This window comes from Chanos chanos, chromosome 9 (genome assembly GCF_902362185.1).
Source record: "Chanos chanos chromosome 9, fChaCha1.1, whole genome shotgun sequence".
Taxonomy (NCBI): domain Eukaryota; kingdom Metazoa; phylum Chordata; class Actinopteri; order Gonorynchiformes; family Chanidae; genus Chanos; species Chanos chanos.
In genome coordinates, this window is record NC_044503.1 from 33942222 (window position 1) to 33959392 (window position 17171).

Genomic DNA, 17171 nt, shown 5'->3' on the forward strand with positions numbered 1-17171 from the left:
TGCATGGACTGATTCTAATTTGTATATTTCCCATGTATTTAAATGGGAGCCAATATGCACATGCACAACAGAATAAACACTGATAGGTGGATCACATGTAGAGACACAATACACACACACACACAGACAGACACACAGACAGACTCTTACAAACACATACACACACACAGACACACACACACACACACACACTCACACACATGCACACACATACACACACACATACACACACATATATATACCTCACACACACAAACACACACACGTATACACACACACGCCCATTCAAAACCAAGATGTCAGTTTCAGTTTTACTGTAAAGAGAAGAAAGACAGACAGACATGCTTTGTTCAGCTGATAGGAATACACTCTGTGTTTGAGTAGAACCAGTGGTGCTGGTCCCATGGCTCACGTCAGTGGAAACTTATTTTTAAAGAGAATTACAGCGAACTCTATTTTTACTGAATGTCAACACTTTGACATTCTCTGTTTGATGAAGACTGTGGAAACATTTTTTTTTTATTATTTATTGTGTAAGGGGGGGAGGGGGGGAGGGGATGTTAAAGAACACACAGTTCAGACATATTAACCAAATATGTCTTTGACATTTCTTCTGATAGACCTCTCGATCTCGCACGCACGACATTAAGCGGAAAATAAGTTGAATGTCAAAGCATCGCAATGACTGGAGTGGTCTTTGCGAAGACTGATGTAACAGAGCCTGTCGGCTCAGACAGAGGAGCGCACACACCGACGGTCGGGGAGGTCGAGACAGATTTTGCCGTGGAAAAGAACATGAGCGGAACACGGTGCCGCCCGGCGGTTCGCAAGTCCGGCGGGCGGCCGTGGCCTAGAGGTTAGCGAAGCACGCTTGGAACCAAAAGGTTTGATCCCCCAGGACCAGCAGGTGAATGAATAGTGCTTTCCCCTCCCTCAATATGACTGAATGGCTGCATGGCAGAAGTGCCCTTGAGCAAAGCACCTTAACCCCCAGGTGCTGCAGCTGTCGCTGCCCCCTGCTCCGGGTGTGTGTGTGAGCTCACCGCTCTCTCAGATGGGTCAAATTTCCCCGTTGCACGGTCTAACAAAAGGATTGAGCTTATTAACTACAGATAAGCATCCTTAGGCCGAACCGTTTGTGCTCTGCTCTGAACAAAACTATTTTTCACTCAGTTTCAAAACAATAATTTCCACCTTTGAAACTGAAGTATGTCATTTAAAAGGCCAAACCAACCCGTCACGTACTGTAAAGTGAATCTGGGAGAGAATTCATCTCTTTGCATTTTGCAAATTTCGCTTTTGTGATGCAACAGTTGGTGACAAATACAGGTCAAGGTTCCTCAACTGTCGAAACAGCATTTTCCTCCGAAAGTTCACATGTATTAAGTTGCAAAGGATCTGCTACGGTTTGTGCTTTGGTTTTTTTTTTTTTTTTTCTTCTTTTTTTTGTGTGTGTGTGTGTGTGTGCTACTTTTTTTTTTTTTGGTCTTTGGTGCATGATTGATATGATCTAAATATCTTTGTACAAAAAGGCTTTGTCTCCCGTTCCGTTTTTTATTCTATGTAAAGTCCACCTGTCATCTTTTGCACCCTCCTGTGTTTCTGCAACGCGCATAGTCTGACGTTTATTGTCCAAAGATGCGAAAAACGAGAAATTTTGAAGGTTGAGCTGAACCGACCCAAGACGAGTCAAAGGTGGCACCCTTCCACGCTTTTCGAAAGATACATTTAAAATCGGGCCCCGAGAGGCGAACGAAAAAAAAAACGGTTCTTTTAAGGGGGTAAAACGTAATGCATTTATTGTTTCAAAGAATTATCAATGGGAATTTTGAGACGAGAAGATGTCGCTGAATGATTGTAACTGTGGTTTCTGCTTCGGGGTGCACGCCCTGTTTTGGAGACTTGCAGTGTGCGGTTGGAAAAGCAGACTGCGTTGCCCTCTCTGATCTGAATGACTGCCATTCAGACAATCAAGCGTCTGTAAACATCAGGTTAGGTGATGATTTAAAATTAAAAGACATCGATTTAGAAAGGAGTGCACTGAAAACATCTACTCTCTCTCTCTCTCTCTCCCTGTCTGTCTCTCAGACACACACACACACACACACAAAGGAATAAAACAATACTATGATCATACAGCTCACTGCACAACTTCTGTGATTCAAACACAGCAGAATAAGTTTGCATGAGATCAAAGAGGGAGCATGAGAACAGTACAAAACAGCATAGACACATATTCGACGCAATAACACAATATGGAAACGACGCGTGTGAAAAGCCTGGTGCATTCGATTTTTCTCCCTCTACGGCCCACAGATTTCAAATATCGATTGGATAAAATGTTGAGTTCTTCCACTTTCGCGTCTTTCAAAGTTGTTTTTTTTCGAGGGACGGCTGTAAAAAGAAAGAACAAAAAAGCGTTTTTTTGTTGTGTCAAACGGAGATATTTACAAACACCTTTGCTTTCTTGGCAGACCCTCTTACATGCATGTTTTCCCTTTCGTTATTTAGGCCGTCATCGTGTAGTTCTGTGGTCGCCCGACTTTGTCACTGTGGCAGAGTAAAACCACTAGCGCAGAAAAACAAAACTAAAGCATGAAAATGCATTGGTAAATACCAACACACAAACACACACACACGCACACGCACACGCACACGCACACAACAGAGAGAGAGAGGGAGAGAGAGAGAGAGAGACAGACAGACAGAGAGGCAGAAACAGAGAGAGAGAGAAGACACGTTCACCACCCCCACACACATGGAAAGGTCTGTAAACAAACACTGAGTCCACAACATACACACAACAGCAAATTTCTCCTACAGTCACAATACAGAACATATTACATGTATGGCAGCAAAAAGAAGAAGAAGAAGAAGAAGAGGAAGAAGAGAATTAGAGAGCAGTGTATCTGGGGCAGGGAGTGTTAGAACTGATTCATACTGAGACCACCTGGAGCAGAGCATGGACCGATAGAAATAGAAATACTGGAAATTTTAGGCATACTTATCAGTGGTTAAAATATTAGAATATTCCAATATGCCTATATGATGACGTCGTTGTGAATTTTTGAACTGTAAAATCGATACCGATGCTTTTTGAAGGGTTTTTCACATAATTACATAGGCAAAATATGAGCGGTTGAGTTCTGAGTATATTTGCCTACTTGTTTTTGTTGTTCAAGTATTTGTGTTGTACTTTACCCAGAATTGTAACATGAAACAATAGCTTCGTCAGCTTCTTCGAGAATGACGATGCAAGTTTTCTAGAATGCTGAAGTCTATCGATTTAAAAATGTGGAATATAAGCACTCACGGAAAACAAAACACTAGCCAGTTATTGTGGTTTATGCAAGAACGTGTTCTTTCCCGTACTGATATGAAAACACTTGAGAGACGTGGTAAGAGGCGGTAAACGCGACTGAAACTTGCTGACCAAGCTGGAACATCTTGTCAGTCGCGTTATCTGTCATTACACGCTCACATAATAGATGTTTATCGGTCAGCTAACCAGAGAGGGCATATACTCACCGTTGCAGGGAAATATGATCAGAAATTATTAAATGTTTGTTGAGATCATCAAAGAATCGAATTATAACTATAACATATAACGACTAGTAAGATTGTACCATCAGACTCAGTTTACGTGACTTGCTCCAACTGCCGAGATTGATGCTAAAGATGATTGAACGGTTCGGAAAAGAAATTTGCGGACGGTATTATTACGATTTGCTCTCGTGCATTAAGTAAGTTGAAATGAATCTGCTTGAAATTTGAATAATTCGCAGTCAAACTCCAGTTAATGGACGGCCTCTGTTTTTAAAATTCTAGACGATCTTTTTTTTGACACCTAGCATACGTGGTTGCTCGTGACCTGCTGACGCTAATACCTCTGTATAGCCGAGCGTGTCATGTCCTTTCTAGAACAACGTTGACCTTCTAAATTCAAAAATAATAACAATAACAACAAAAACAATGTTTAAAGAGACATTTTGAGGAATCATTGGTATCAAAAGTATTGAGACTGCATGCATGTGAAACTGGAGAGTGCATTAATATTAAGGGTATACGTCTGCAGCACTCTGCAGTGTGGGGGTGTGCAAAGTGTCCCACAGACTCTAATACCTCAAAACCTGACCCTGTTTTGGTGCTTGATCAAAAGAAAGTGATTTTTCGAATCTCCAGATTGTTAGCAACACAACTGCAGACACTTGCAGACATTATAAAAGCCACAGGAAAAAGAGAGGGAAACATAGTTTTAATTTCATTTTTCAGTGGCTTTCAGAATGCTCTAGAAAAGTTCACTTTTCAATGGCGTTCAGAAGGCTCTAGAATCAGTCCACAAAGTATCAAAGAAACCATTTTACATGATGAGCTTTAGGGGTGGCAGATGGCGAGAGAACTGTCCATATATCCCAAATCCACAATAATAGGCGCTTTCGGACCGAACAGTTCTAGGGTCTAATTTGACAAGAACTACCCCCTGGGGAGCTTCCCCTCGAACTACATACGTTCTAGGGCAGGGGTCTCAAACTCTGGTCCTGGAGGGCTGGGGTCCTGCTGATTTTTGTTTTCACCTCTTAGTTACCTGTTGATTTTCACCTTGAAAACAGGAGTGGACACTCTTCAGCCAATCAGAGATTCTATTTAGTTGGTCTACAAGAAAAACAGCAGGACCCCGGCCCTCCAGGACCGGAGTTTGAGACACCTGTTCTAGGGCTTTTTTCTGTTTGCATTCGCACCGCCATTAGGAACGCTGAAGTGACGTAAGGCGGCCGACGGTACAGCCGCTAAGAGACGTTGTTTACGACTAACCAGGATAGATGCACATTTTTAAGTACAAATGTAATGACTTTTAAGACCTTTTAAATACCTCCAAAGGGAAAAAATACCATTACTGCAGCAAAAGAAATCGACCAACTAGACTACAGTATACACAATTAATGATTTTTATTGAATTTGAATGACAGAAATATTGAGTGCACATTAGATAACATATAATTGCCTTCTCATTGACGAAAATAAAACTGTATGGCGATAGACCCAGTCCAATGGAAAAAAAAATGTCCCCCTGCATTTATGCATTTACCACCGCGGTAGCAGTGAATGACTCGATGGGCATAGTACTTTACGGGTGCTAGCACAGCGCTTGTGCCTGACGCTTGCTCGCAGCATCGTGTTTTGTTGGTTTTTTTTTCTTTTTCCCGGCCGTAGCCCTCAAATCATAAGCTGGATAAACGCATTCTTATTTTAGGTTAAAATGCAGATCACAGCCACACAAGCACCTACCAAAGCGGAGTGTACGCTACCTCTTCAATGTACAAATATACATTGGACGTTGCAAAATGGTCATTGTTGGGGGACGTAAAATACCGGTAAAATAAAACATAAAACCATGTTTCCCTTCCTACAATTCCAGACAGTTTAAGACATTTTAGACATGAATATCAAAAACTAAATGTAATACGTTCTAAGACTTTATATTTTGCACAGATCTTTAAAAATGTCGGTTGCAATCATCTATGCCTGCGTCTGGACCAGTGGCTGTACACCTACATCACAGGGTTCCTATTGCGCTGAGAAAGTACCTACCTTGAAGTAGGAGCTAAAAAGGCCCCTCAAAACAGCGTTCTAAGAACTATAATCGTTCTAAGTTCCTGCGGTGCGAACACGCTAAAAAGGGGGTACTTTCTCCAACAGTTCTAAGAACTATGGAAAAGTTCCTCCGGTGCGAAAGCTAGACCCTTGTCACTAGACCCATCATTCTTTCACTCATTAATGAAGTGAGAACCAAAAAGAAAGCAAAATTTTCAAGGCTCTGCTTCCCCTTTTTACGATGATGCCACATACTAACAGCCCTCGTTGGGATTAAAAGGCCAGCCTGGGCTATCTTACACCACTTCAGCATCAGATTTTTTGTCGAAGTTGACTTGGACTCGGAACAAATGACTTTTGTAAGGGGCGCTCCTCAAGGCTTCATTTTTGGGCCTTTTCTCTTTTGTTTTTCCTTTACAACGTTATCAGAAAACTTTGTTAAACCTTTGCTATTCAGCTTTGCTTTTGTGCCTACTGTGACAAAAATACATTATTACAAATACACCATGTACAGTGTATAGTTTACCTGCAGATGAAAACTCATAAATACATGTTTTTGTGCTGACAGTGACCAATATCTTGTATTGTTATAAACTGAAGGTGAGTTTGGATGCTTGTGCAGTTAAGTTAGGGTTTACTGAAACCTGGAACAGAACAGGCAAAGGATTCAAGGCAAGGTAACATGGGACAGGATAAACAGGAATGAACTCAGGTTACAGGATTTAGAACAATGTCACTTAACAAAGGTTTTTCTCAGACTTAACAGGTCACAGAACAACAGGCACAAACATCAGGTAGGGGTTAGACTACGCAAAGGAAACTGAGCAAAACTAGGGATATTTAGCATCTGAGAAACATACAGCCTTTTCTTACAAAGCACTGTGCAGAAACGGAACACATCATATGATTGGTAAAACTTCCCAGACACACACACCCACGTAAACACACGCGCGCACATGCGCGCATACACACACACACACGTTTAAGTTGTTATTTAATAAACTGGTCATATACTACAATGTATGTGTGTAGTGTGTGTGCGTGTGTGTGTGTTTTATATATGGAACTGGGTTAAAACATATTCGCAGACAGCCAAACTCAGACACACATACACACACACACTCATACACATATTCATCAGAGATGACAATCTACACCATGACGCCATTTCACACCCACATGCACATACGCTCATGAAATAATTTATCGTGCATTTTTCACAGGCATTACTCATAATAATTCAGAGATCTCACCTTTCTTGTGGAGCTGGATGCAAACCTCGTCTGAATTTTTCATTCTGCCTTTTCATCCCCTTTACTGATTGGTATCGATCTCACTGTAGACCTGCACTATATACATTGTTCCACATGTCACTCATCATAGTAACCTGATGGTATCCAGCCCTTATGACGCTGTTGTGATCTGACTGAGAGAGACCTTGGCGGCGGTCACCTGCTGGCCACCTCACTGCGGCGTCTAAACCGATCGCTAAACTTCCCGCGCCATGTCTCGGGAGCGCTTGAGTAACGCAGCTGGAAACCCGGGTTCGTGTACCGGTATCAGCGGCGCTCCTGGTTTAGCCGGGCATCCACATGAAAGCAACGTGCGCAAGCAGGAGGGATGGGGGGGGGGGATCCGGACCTGGTCCGCGTGCCCGTGTCCTCGCGCCTGCGCACTTCCTGCCCGATTTGTACCACGCATGTGTGAACATTTCACATAGAACTAAGGTTAAGGTTAGGGTTAGGGTTAGTTCGACTTTTGTGCATGTGCAGGACGTATTGGGCAACCGGCACGGATCGGGCACCGACAAGACATTATAGCACTCCGAAAAAATCCCTCTGTAGACTGGTGTATCGTCTGTAGACTGGTGTATCGTCTGTAGACTGGTGTATCCTGTAGACTGGTGTATTGTCTGTAGACTGGTGTATTGTCTGTAGACTGGTGTATCGTCTGTAGACTGGTGTATCCTCTGTAGACTGGTGTATCCTGTAGACTGGTGTATCGTCTGTAGACTGGTGTATCGTCTGTAGACTGGTGTATCCTGTAGACTGGTGTATTGTCTGTAGACTGGTGTATCGTCTGTAGACTGGTGTATCGTCTGTAGACTGGTGTATCCTCTGTAGACTGGTGTATCCTCTGTAGACTGGTGTATCGTCTGTAGACTGGTGTATCCTCTGTAGACTGGTAAAAAGATACATTTAGCGGAGGACACACACGGTTGTCTACGTCCTCCCCGGCCAGTGTGGATTAGAACTACGAGGGACTTGACAATGACTAAACTGGAAAAAAGGACAGACAGAGAGACAGACAGATAGATAGATAGATAGATAGATAGATAGATAGATAGATAGATAGATAGATAGATAGATAGATAGATAGAGATCTGGTGACAGATAAAGACAGAGAGAGAGAGAGAGAGAGAGAGAGAGAGAGAGAGATCGTTGTGGCATGGCATGGTTTGACTGTAGTGGAAAAAGGGTCAGCCCATATAGTTTAATTTAAAGATCATTTTACGAATTATCTAAGCAATAATTTAACCGCCACAGAACTGAAAAAAAAATGAAACAGTTTGGTATATGAGAGCACCATTAATCATCTCAGTGGCAAACCGTGAAAAAAAAACCAAATAAACAATAATTTTTAAAAAATGTCTTAAATGTCTTTTTTTTATTTTATTCTTAACACTTTCACCTCCTCTTCTGTGCATTATTAACGTGTTAATGCGTTATATGTTTTCATCCATCGAGCAGCAGAAGACATTTCAGAGGACAGAAGCGATCAAATCGCCTTCAAAAGTGAGATGTGAAAGGAAGAAATTAAACTGGTAAAAGTTGTTTTTTTTCTCTCTCTCTCTCTCTCTCTCTCTCTCTCTCTCACTCCTCTCCTCTCTCCTTAGGCTTTTACAGAGCTTTTCTTTCTCACAATCTGTTTACCACTGTGTTTTCTTTCTCTCTTTCTTTAAATCATAATTACACTTTAATTCAGAGGTTAGCAGAAGCATTTTCCATTGCTGTACATAACAAAAAACAAAAACAAACCAACAAACGCTTTCCTACTTCTTACACGATGTATTTTTTAATGACATATTCACTTAAATGTATTCAATTTTACACAAACATGTCAGTGTAAGCACATGTGACATAGAAAGCATGCCTACGTGTGTGTGCGTGTGTGTGTGTGTGTGTGTAAGTGTGTGACTAAGTGTTCTCACGGGGGTCGATACTGTTCTGAAACAAACAACAAAAAAAAAAAAACAGTGGGCAGTTCGGGGAATAAGTGAAATACCGCTTCATAAAGAATCTCCATCCAGAATGACTGGTGTTAATATTTTCCGAGGGTCATTTGCATGACTGCTGGGTTTCTGTTTGTACGGATGTATAGTTTCCGTGAGCCTGCCTCCTTACAGGCCAACGTGCCTTCCCCAACTCTATTCCTATTTAAATACGCCGGGCAAATATCACCACACGAAAGCTAGGAAAGACCCTATCATGCCTTCTACTCACACACTCCCCCTCACCACAGAAACCTGGGTCAGATATAGAGATAGAGGAGAGAGATAAAGAGGTACAGAGAGACAAAGAAAGAAAGAGAGAAAGAAAGAAAGAAAGAAAGAAAGAAAGAAAGAAAGATGAAAAACAGGGAGATAAAGAGGGAGAGAAAGAGACACAGAGAGAGAGAGAGAGAAAGAATGAAAGAACAAAAGAAAATAAAAAACATAAAGGGGGGAGAGAGAGAGAGAGAATGAAAAACATAGAAATAAAGAGGGAGAGAAAGAGAGAGATACAAAGAGAGAGAGAGAGAGAATGAAAAACATAGAAATAAAGAGGGAGAGAAAGAGAGAGATACAGAGAGAGAGAGAGAGAGAGACAGAAGGAATACACACAGATTTGGTGGCTTTTGCAATGCGACCACAGACAGTCCCAGACACAGAGCAGTGGTTAGGGTATACATCTGTGCCTGTAACATAATGGTTAGAGTGGGACGGGGGGCCTCACCGGCTGGCCCACCATAACAATCTGATCTAAGCTCTCTCTGTGTGTGTGTGTATGTGTGTGTGTGTCCTCCTCACGGGGAGAGAGAACAACCAGATGAGCAGCTGTAGAAAAAGGAAAGTGTGACGTATCAGAGAAAAAAAAATGAATACCTGTGGGTTGACACCTATGACTTCCTTCATTAGCATTCTACTCCTCCAAAGTAGCCTGCATTTCATCTTACCTTACATTCACTTTCAAGAATTTCCAACTCAAACACAAGAACACGCGCTTATTACGCAAGTGTTGTCTTGAAAGTATGGTGTCAATTGAGAGGGCAAATAAAGAACCGACAGGTAACCGTGAAAAGTATGCGCGCGGTTGGTCAAACATGCACAAAACACGTTGAAATTTTGCACGCACGCTACATGTATAATGACACGCTGAATATCTCAGACGCAATCTGAACACAAGCTGACAAACTTTTTTTTTTTCTTCTTCTTCTTCCGCATAGATGGACAGCAGGATAAACTGACACGTTTTCTAATCAACGACGAGTTCATTTTTTTTTTTTCTTTTCAATTTGGCAAATGAATGTGAAAACTGAAGTAACTACATCTAAATTTTTGGATGACCTAAAACCACTTTAAAATGACTTTTAAAAAAGAGGAGGAAAAAAGACTCGATCATGACTAAACGAGTAAAAGAGAGAGAGAGAGAGAAGGGAAGGGAGTGACTGAGTCATTAGCAGCATCACTGTGTTCTCTCTCTCTCTCTCTCAGTGTCTCTCTCTGTATCTCTCTCTCTCTCTCTGTCTCTCTCTCTCTCTCTGTCTATCTCTCTCTCTCTCTCTCTGTCTGTCTGTCTCTCTCTCTGTCTGTCTATCTCTCTCTCTCTCTGTCTGTCTATCTCTCTCTCTCTCTCTCTCTCTCTGTCTATTTCTCTCTCTCTCTCTCTCTCTCTCTCTCTCTCTCTCTCTCTCTCTCTCTCTCTCGTGTCTCTCGTCTCCATCAAAACAACCTCAGCCTCCTCCCTGCTCTGCACCTCTCTGTCTCTCGTTACTGGAAGCGACGCCTGTTTCTTTACGCGCTGACTGCATATCCGCAAAAGCAACGGCCGCGTCGAAGACGCGCGCACGGGTAAACACTGGTACAACCCTGAGAATCAGCAAGAACTTTCTCAAACACGCTTCCAACCACCTGAGAAGCTACGACCGCAGAATTAGCATGTCAAACTAACTGTTAAGCATTAAACCCCCAGCTTGCCTGTGACTTTGACAACAAAATAAATGCAAAAAAAGCGTTTACTCCGGAGCTACGACCTCGGATAAACAGCATTTGGACGAAAAACAAAACTTTTAACTATGTAGGTAGATTATAGCTGTGCGAGAACAGACGAAGCAATAGTTCGGTGTAAATAAATATAATACTTATTCATAAAAGTTATATGAACAAACAAAGTACAGAAAAAAACCCCTAACAACCTGCAAACACGCACTTTGTTTACATTTGTAAACATGCATTAAACTTCACATTTTGTCGTCTTTGCTTTTTTAATTTCACGTAGTTGGACGCGTGTTCAAAAATGCTCGTAGTTGGTGCAATTTATTCGTGCAACTGCAATGGCAATTGCAATAACAGTTGCCGAAATGAATTCTGAAAATTACCTGGAACACGTTATTTTCCATTGTTCTTTCGTTTATCAACATGTTTTTTTTCCACTTCTTTAGTGGCATGACATACTTTCATATTCATAACTTCACAATAAAACCAGAAAAAAGAGGGGAGGGGGGTAAGGGAGGGGGGGGGGTAGAGAGAGAGACAAAGAGGGGGAGATAGAGAGAGACAGAGAGATAGAGAGAGAGAGAGAGAGAGAGAGAGAGAGAGAATCCGTGGGAGAGAAAACATCCCTCTCTTAAGCTGTCTTTTTTTCCAAGTTGCGTCAACGTGTTAGACTCTGACCACATCAAACCTTGAAGTCACATGACAACAGGAGAGGAACTACCTTCTGACATACACTCTTCACACCCACGACGAAAAACCCACAAAACATCCTCCACACGCTTATATACCCAACCCCACACGCAGACACACAGGCAGTCAGCAGTCAGACGCAGAGAGAGTCAGAGAGAAAGAGAGATAGACAGAGAGAGAGAGAGAGAGAGAGAGAGAGAGAGAGAGGAGAAGACAGAGTGAAGTAAATCATCAAGGGACAAAAAGAAGAAATAATATTGTTAGCGGAAAAAAGAGAGAAATAGAGTGGACTCCAAAAAGAAAGAAAGAAAGAAAGAAAGAAAGAAAGAAGAAAGAAGGAGGAGTTTGTGAAGAACCGACACGGGATTATGTGGTGCAGAGACATGTGGACTCTGGGTGTGAAGTTTCGGTGTGTCGTTCTGGTGGGAGCTGTCCTGGCTCTGTCAGGTAAGACTTCTCACCAAGCCCTATCATATCCTCAGGTCGGATTTTTCTCCGAATGAACGCAACGACATTCAAACAAACAAACAAACAAACAAACAAACAAACCGCAAACAGATCGATAAATAAAGCAAATGTTAAAAAAAAAATGTTTTAATATGCTGTTATTACCACTGTGTTTATTTCATTTGTGAAACAGAGCTTTTAATACTTCTCTAAACACCTTTTTTTTAAAAAAACCAAAACAAAACATGAAGCTGTCATGTTGTGACAGAGTAAAGGTTATTGTACTTCAGTGTAGTGTGGTTAGAGTAACAGTGCAGAGCTGGAGGACTGACTAGATGACTGTCTGAGTGCACACCGTTTGATTTGAATAATTATAGTAAATAATTATCCACGAAAAATGTTTACCTGTGTGAATTGTGATGTCAGTGATAATCTCATGCTTATGCACAGGGGTCTTACACTTTGCTATGTTTGTTAGACAAAGCTCAGAATCAGAGTGTTAATGTGTGTGTGCGTGTGTGTGTGTGTGTGCTGACGTGGTGCAGGGGGTCCGTGTGAGGCCGAAGACATACTGGTGCCACTGGGATCGGATGCCTTGTTGCCCTGCTCCACCTCTGTGTCCCGTCGGGCCGTGGCTCACGCCGCTGCCATCCACTGGAGAAAGAACAGCAACGGGTACGAAACCAAAAGAAAACCAAACCTGTCCCATCGTCCTCTTCACCTCCTCTTTTCCCTCCTCTCATCCATCCATCCATCCATCCATCCATCCATCTGTCTATACCCTTATTAAAAAACAGACGATATTTACTGAACAAACAAACAAACAAAGAAAACTGTGTTCAGTTGTGCGTTTGCTTGCGAAAAATCGGTTTTTAGTTGGAAAGCGACGCATATTCATGTTCCTATACAAATATATTTTTATATATATGTAAATATATTTAACACATATGTATATATATTTAATATAGGTATATACATTAAACATATACATAAATGTAAACATATAAATATATAAATATATATGAGTATAAATATATAAATATATAAATATGAACATATATATATATATATATATATATATATATATATATTTTATATCTATATTTCTCTCTGTCTCTGTCTCTGTGTCAGGCGGGTGAGGACAGTGTGTCGCAGGGAGCGGAGCGGACTGGAGTTCCGTCACGTCAGCCTGGCGGGTCGGACCCAGTGCCCCCAGTCAGACTTCAGGTCGGGAGACTACAGCCTCCGAATCTGTGCCACGCGGGCCGAGGACGGTGGAGAGTACATCTGTACGGTGCAGGAGGGACAGAGAAAGACCGTGAAGACCGTCTTTCTCAGAGTGATTCAAGGTAACTGCCGCAGTCACACACACACACACACACACACACATTCAAACAAAAATGTTTAAACCAGTCCTTCTCTTAAAAGAAACCACTCTGCATTTTTTAAACCAAAATTGCCATAGAACTGGAGCAGAAAAACCACCAATGACTTGGAGAACAGAGTTTATTTATGTCTTATATATGTATGAGGTGAGATTCTGATTGGACGGTTACACGTATTCACTATTCTTTGTCACTCTCTCTCTCTGTCTGTATACAGTGTTGTTTTCCTTACCCACGCCAATAGAGGGCAGCAGAATGCAAATGACCTGCAGTGTCAACCCCAAACCACAGGGGGCTACGGTGAGCTGGAAACTCAACGGGGACCCTCAACCCAGATACTCTTCCACGGTGACCTTTGATTACCTTAAACAGACACACAGCGGTAACTGGACGTGTGTCGTCGGTTATAAACAGGCAAAGGGAGAAGCTACAGAGAGCATGGAAGTCAAAGGTGAGGTTTATTTTTTATCATTTTACTCTGGCGGTAATCATTTTAATTGATTTCTTTTAATAATGACTTTCAGTGCATTACCTGTGAATTAATGACATGTTTTGTTTCTCTCTCCTCTTTCTGTCTTTTCTGTCTGCTGTCTCTTTGGTTTTCTCTTTCTCTGACATTTCTCCCTCCCTCCCTCCCTCCCTTTCTTGTTCTCGTTCTCTTTCTCTTTCTCTTTCTCTCTTTACTCTCAGGTATAACAATTCCACAGAACGACGGCCTCATGGTGTACGGAGCGCCGGGTTCCTCCGTCACGTTGCCCTGTGTGTTTTCCGAGGGCTTGAGGAGTCCCGCCGTCGCCTGGGAGAAAGTTTCCACGGCAACCAAAGCTTCCCTTCCCCTCCCTTTGTCCTTCAACAAAAACACCAGCGTTTTTTCGTCTGGCGCCCTCTCGCCCGCCTCGTCCCTCGGCCCGTGGGACCTGTCAGCCCGGGTGGAGAGCGTGGAGGTGAAGGACGAAGGGACGTACAGGTGCTCCGGAGAACTGCAGGGGAACAAGGGATTGAGAACGAGAGTGAAAAGAGACATCCAGCTGGTTGTCGCTCAAGGTAAGACCCAAGAGAAACATCGTTCAGAACTTTCCACAGGTCGTGCGAACTTCCAGAGGGGGGTTTGTGAAGAGTTGCGAGTCTTCACCGTTCGCGCTAAAGGACCGGCTGTCCCGCTGAAAACCGAGCTTATGTAACTCAAGAGATACATCATAATGAAATCGTTACATTATAATGAAATCGTTACATCATAATGAAATCGTTATTAGAACTTAGAATGTTTCCCAGCGCTGCTTCTGGAGAACCAGCGGCACTGCCCGTTCTAGATCTTTCCACGCTCTGACACACCTGGCTCACCTCGTCATCTGAAGGTCAAACCCTTCCTCACCCTGTGTAAAGCAGAGCCAACAAGGCTACAATGCACAGAGCTGTGGTTCCAGCGAAGCAGGACTGGGAAACTTGGATCTCGAACTTAATGAAAACCATTGCAGTTGTCAGGCGTTTACGGTCACATTGCCGTTCTGTGCGTGTCCTCTGTTGCTGAGCAACCAACTCTCTCTGAATCCCTACAGTGTTCAGCACGTTATCCAGAAACGGCTCCAGAACTTTGACCTGTCACCTTAGCAACGCCAGCGAGGTCACCGCGTACGAGTGGCTCCGCGTGACCTATGATGTCAACGGAACCCAAACGGTGACCCCCGCCGGGAAGTCAAAGGTCATGACGATACCCAAAGTCACAGAGACGGACATCGGGGAATGGGTGTGCTGTTTTTCCGGGAAACAGGGAATTCTGGGAAATGCAACGTACCACCTCCATATGATAAGTAAGTTCTTTTGAAAGCAAGGTCATTTTAGACTTTCAAAAGCTCAGAAATGTATTTTTTTCACTGGAAATGATTAGTTTGTATATTACAAGTTTACTGTATTTTAGATTATTGTATTTTAATACGGATACGGATATTTATCTATAAACATAATTAACAACTATGCGGTTATGACAGGTGGCCAGGAGGGGGTGGAAAGGGAAACCGGAAAGGTCAACAGGGTTGCCATGGTCTTAGGACTGGGTTTCCTGTTCCTGGTGTTGCTCCTTTTTGTGCTCCAGGTGTACAGAAACCGCCGCAGAGTAAGTTCCACCCTCCTTTTTTTTTCCTCTCTCACATTTCCCTGTGTTCTAGAAAACAGGACATGCACTCTTTCAATATCCCTCTCTCTCTCTCTTTCAGAGGAAAATAACACGCTCTCTCTTCCTCTCTCTCTTTCTTTCAGAGGAAAATGACCATGCCCTATCCAGCAATGGAGAGCATTGTCCACTCAAACTTCAATGAACGAGAGAGGAGACAAATAGAAAAGCAGAAAACGAAATCAAAGGGGGTGGTTGATGTTTAGATCGGAGGTGACTAAAGCCTCCCAGATCAACGTGATGTAACATAGAGTCATTTTATGTAAATAAACTGCAAAACTGGCGATACTGCCCTGAGGTTTACCAAGATGGTACACTGCATGAAAAAATGATTGTAAATATATCACTAAACTGTGTTTGTGTGTTTGTGTTTCCATGGAAACGCTTCAGACGTGATGCTGGTCCATTTTTTTGTTTGTTTGTTCACTATTGCTGTTTGTTTGTCCTAAAGAGAAATATAACACACAGTTCATTCTTTGAAAAGGATTGTAATTATTTCAGACTAATGTATTTAGTTGAATTGTGTTTGTTTGTAATTTGTGTGTGAGTGTGTGTTTGAGTGTGTATGTGTCATGTAGGGTGAAGAGTTGTGGAAGTCCGTGGACTATAAAGAAGAACAAGTGTGTGTGTGAGAGAGTGGATGAGCACATATGTGTGTTTATGAGTGCATGTGTGTTTGAGAGAGAGAGAAGGAGAGAGAGAGAGAGAGAGAGAGATCACTCTTTCTTATAAAGGCAGACAATTGTAGCAGAGTTCTATTTTTTATGCATGGTTTTAATACGATGTCATATATAACTATTGCATTACCTAACTGTTTACTGTTCCATTTACTACTGTTTTTTTGTTGTTGTTGTTGTTGTTGTTGTTGTTCTGCAAAACTGTGCACAAATAAAGCACTTTTTTTTTTTGGAAAACGATTCGTGTCAGCTTAATTTATTTTCTAAAATAAAGCAATAAAACTATATACAAGTGTAAAAATACAAAATCAGATCTACTCCAAGGGTTTTCAGTTGTATAAACAGAACAGGCATTTCCTCCATTTCTAAAAAAATAATTAAAGGTTTCATTTATATATATATATATATATATATATATTTTTTTTTTTTTTACCAGGAGACATGTCTGCTATTTTCTCTGGACAGCAGGCTTCTCTATTAGTGCATGATCTTTCTTCTTCTTTTCTCACTCACATCTGAAATGTTTGTATCTCAGAAATAAATAATTCAGCTGTACTTACATTATTTTCGTTTTACAAATAACACCACATCGATCGAGAGTTTTCACAAACATCCAGCGTGCGTATAACTTGAGTGTGCCTCTAAAATTGAACTGGTATCATTATTCACGAATTGGAAAAAAAACAAAAAAACAAAACAATAACAATAAAAACAATAATAATAAAAGGTTTCCACAGAGGGGAAAGGTCCTGCCTGATTCCTCCTTGATGTTTTGATCTTTGGCGTGCGACGGTTTCGGAGTAAAACCACAGCACGTTTCTATGGCTGAGCGGAGGCTGAAGGTACATGTAGGTGAGAAGAAGAAAAAAGATCCCCGTTTTCATTAAAAAAAAAAGAAAAAGAAAAAAAAAAGACCCGTTCATTCCGACAGATTCGATTGGTTAAGATAAGCGTCTGTT

At 41.8% G+C, this 17171-nt stretch overlaps 1 protein-coding gene across 1 annotated transcript; it reads left to right on the forward strand.

Moving 5' to 3' along the window:
* Positions 1–11904: 11904 nt before the first annotated feature.
* lag3 (lymphocyte activating 3) lies at positions 11905–15741 on the forward strand. The gene is made up of 8 exons (XM_030785473.1): positions 11905–11983; positions 12529–12658; positions 13115–13332; positions 13586–13819; positions 14059–14412; positions 14925–15176; positions 15354–15478; positions 15622–15741. Exons 1-8 carry the CDS (start codon positions 11905–11907, stop codon positions 15739–15741), a joined length of 1512 nt encoding a protein of 503 aa, XP_030641333.1.
* The last annotated feature ends 1430 nt before the right edge of the window (positions 15742–17171 follow it).

Bases quoted from the DNA above. Each gene is read 5' to 3' on its own strand.
- lag3 (XM_030785473.1), top strand. From the start codon at position 11,905: ATGTGGTGCAGAGACATGTGGACTCTGGGTGTGAAGTTTCGGTGTGTC. The intron at 14,413-14,924 runs GTAAGACCCAAG...GAATCCCTACAG, and splicing joins CCAGCTGGTTGTCGCTCAAG to TGTTCAGCACGTTATCCAGA. The intron at 15,479-15,621 runs GTAAGTTCCACC...TCTTTCTTTCAG, and splicing joins TGTACAGAAACCGCCGCAGA to AGGAAAATGACCATGCCCTA.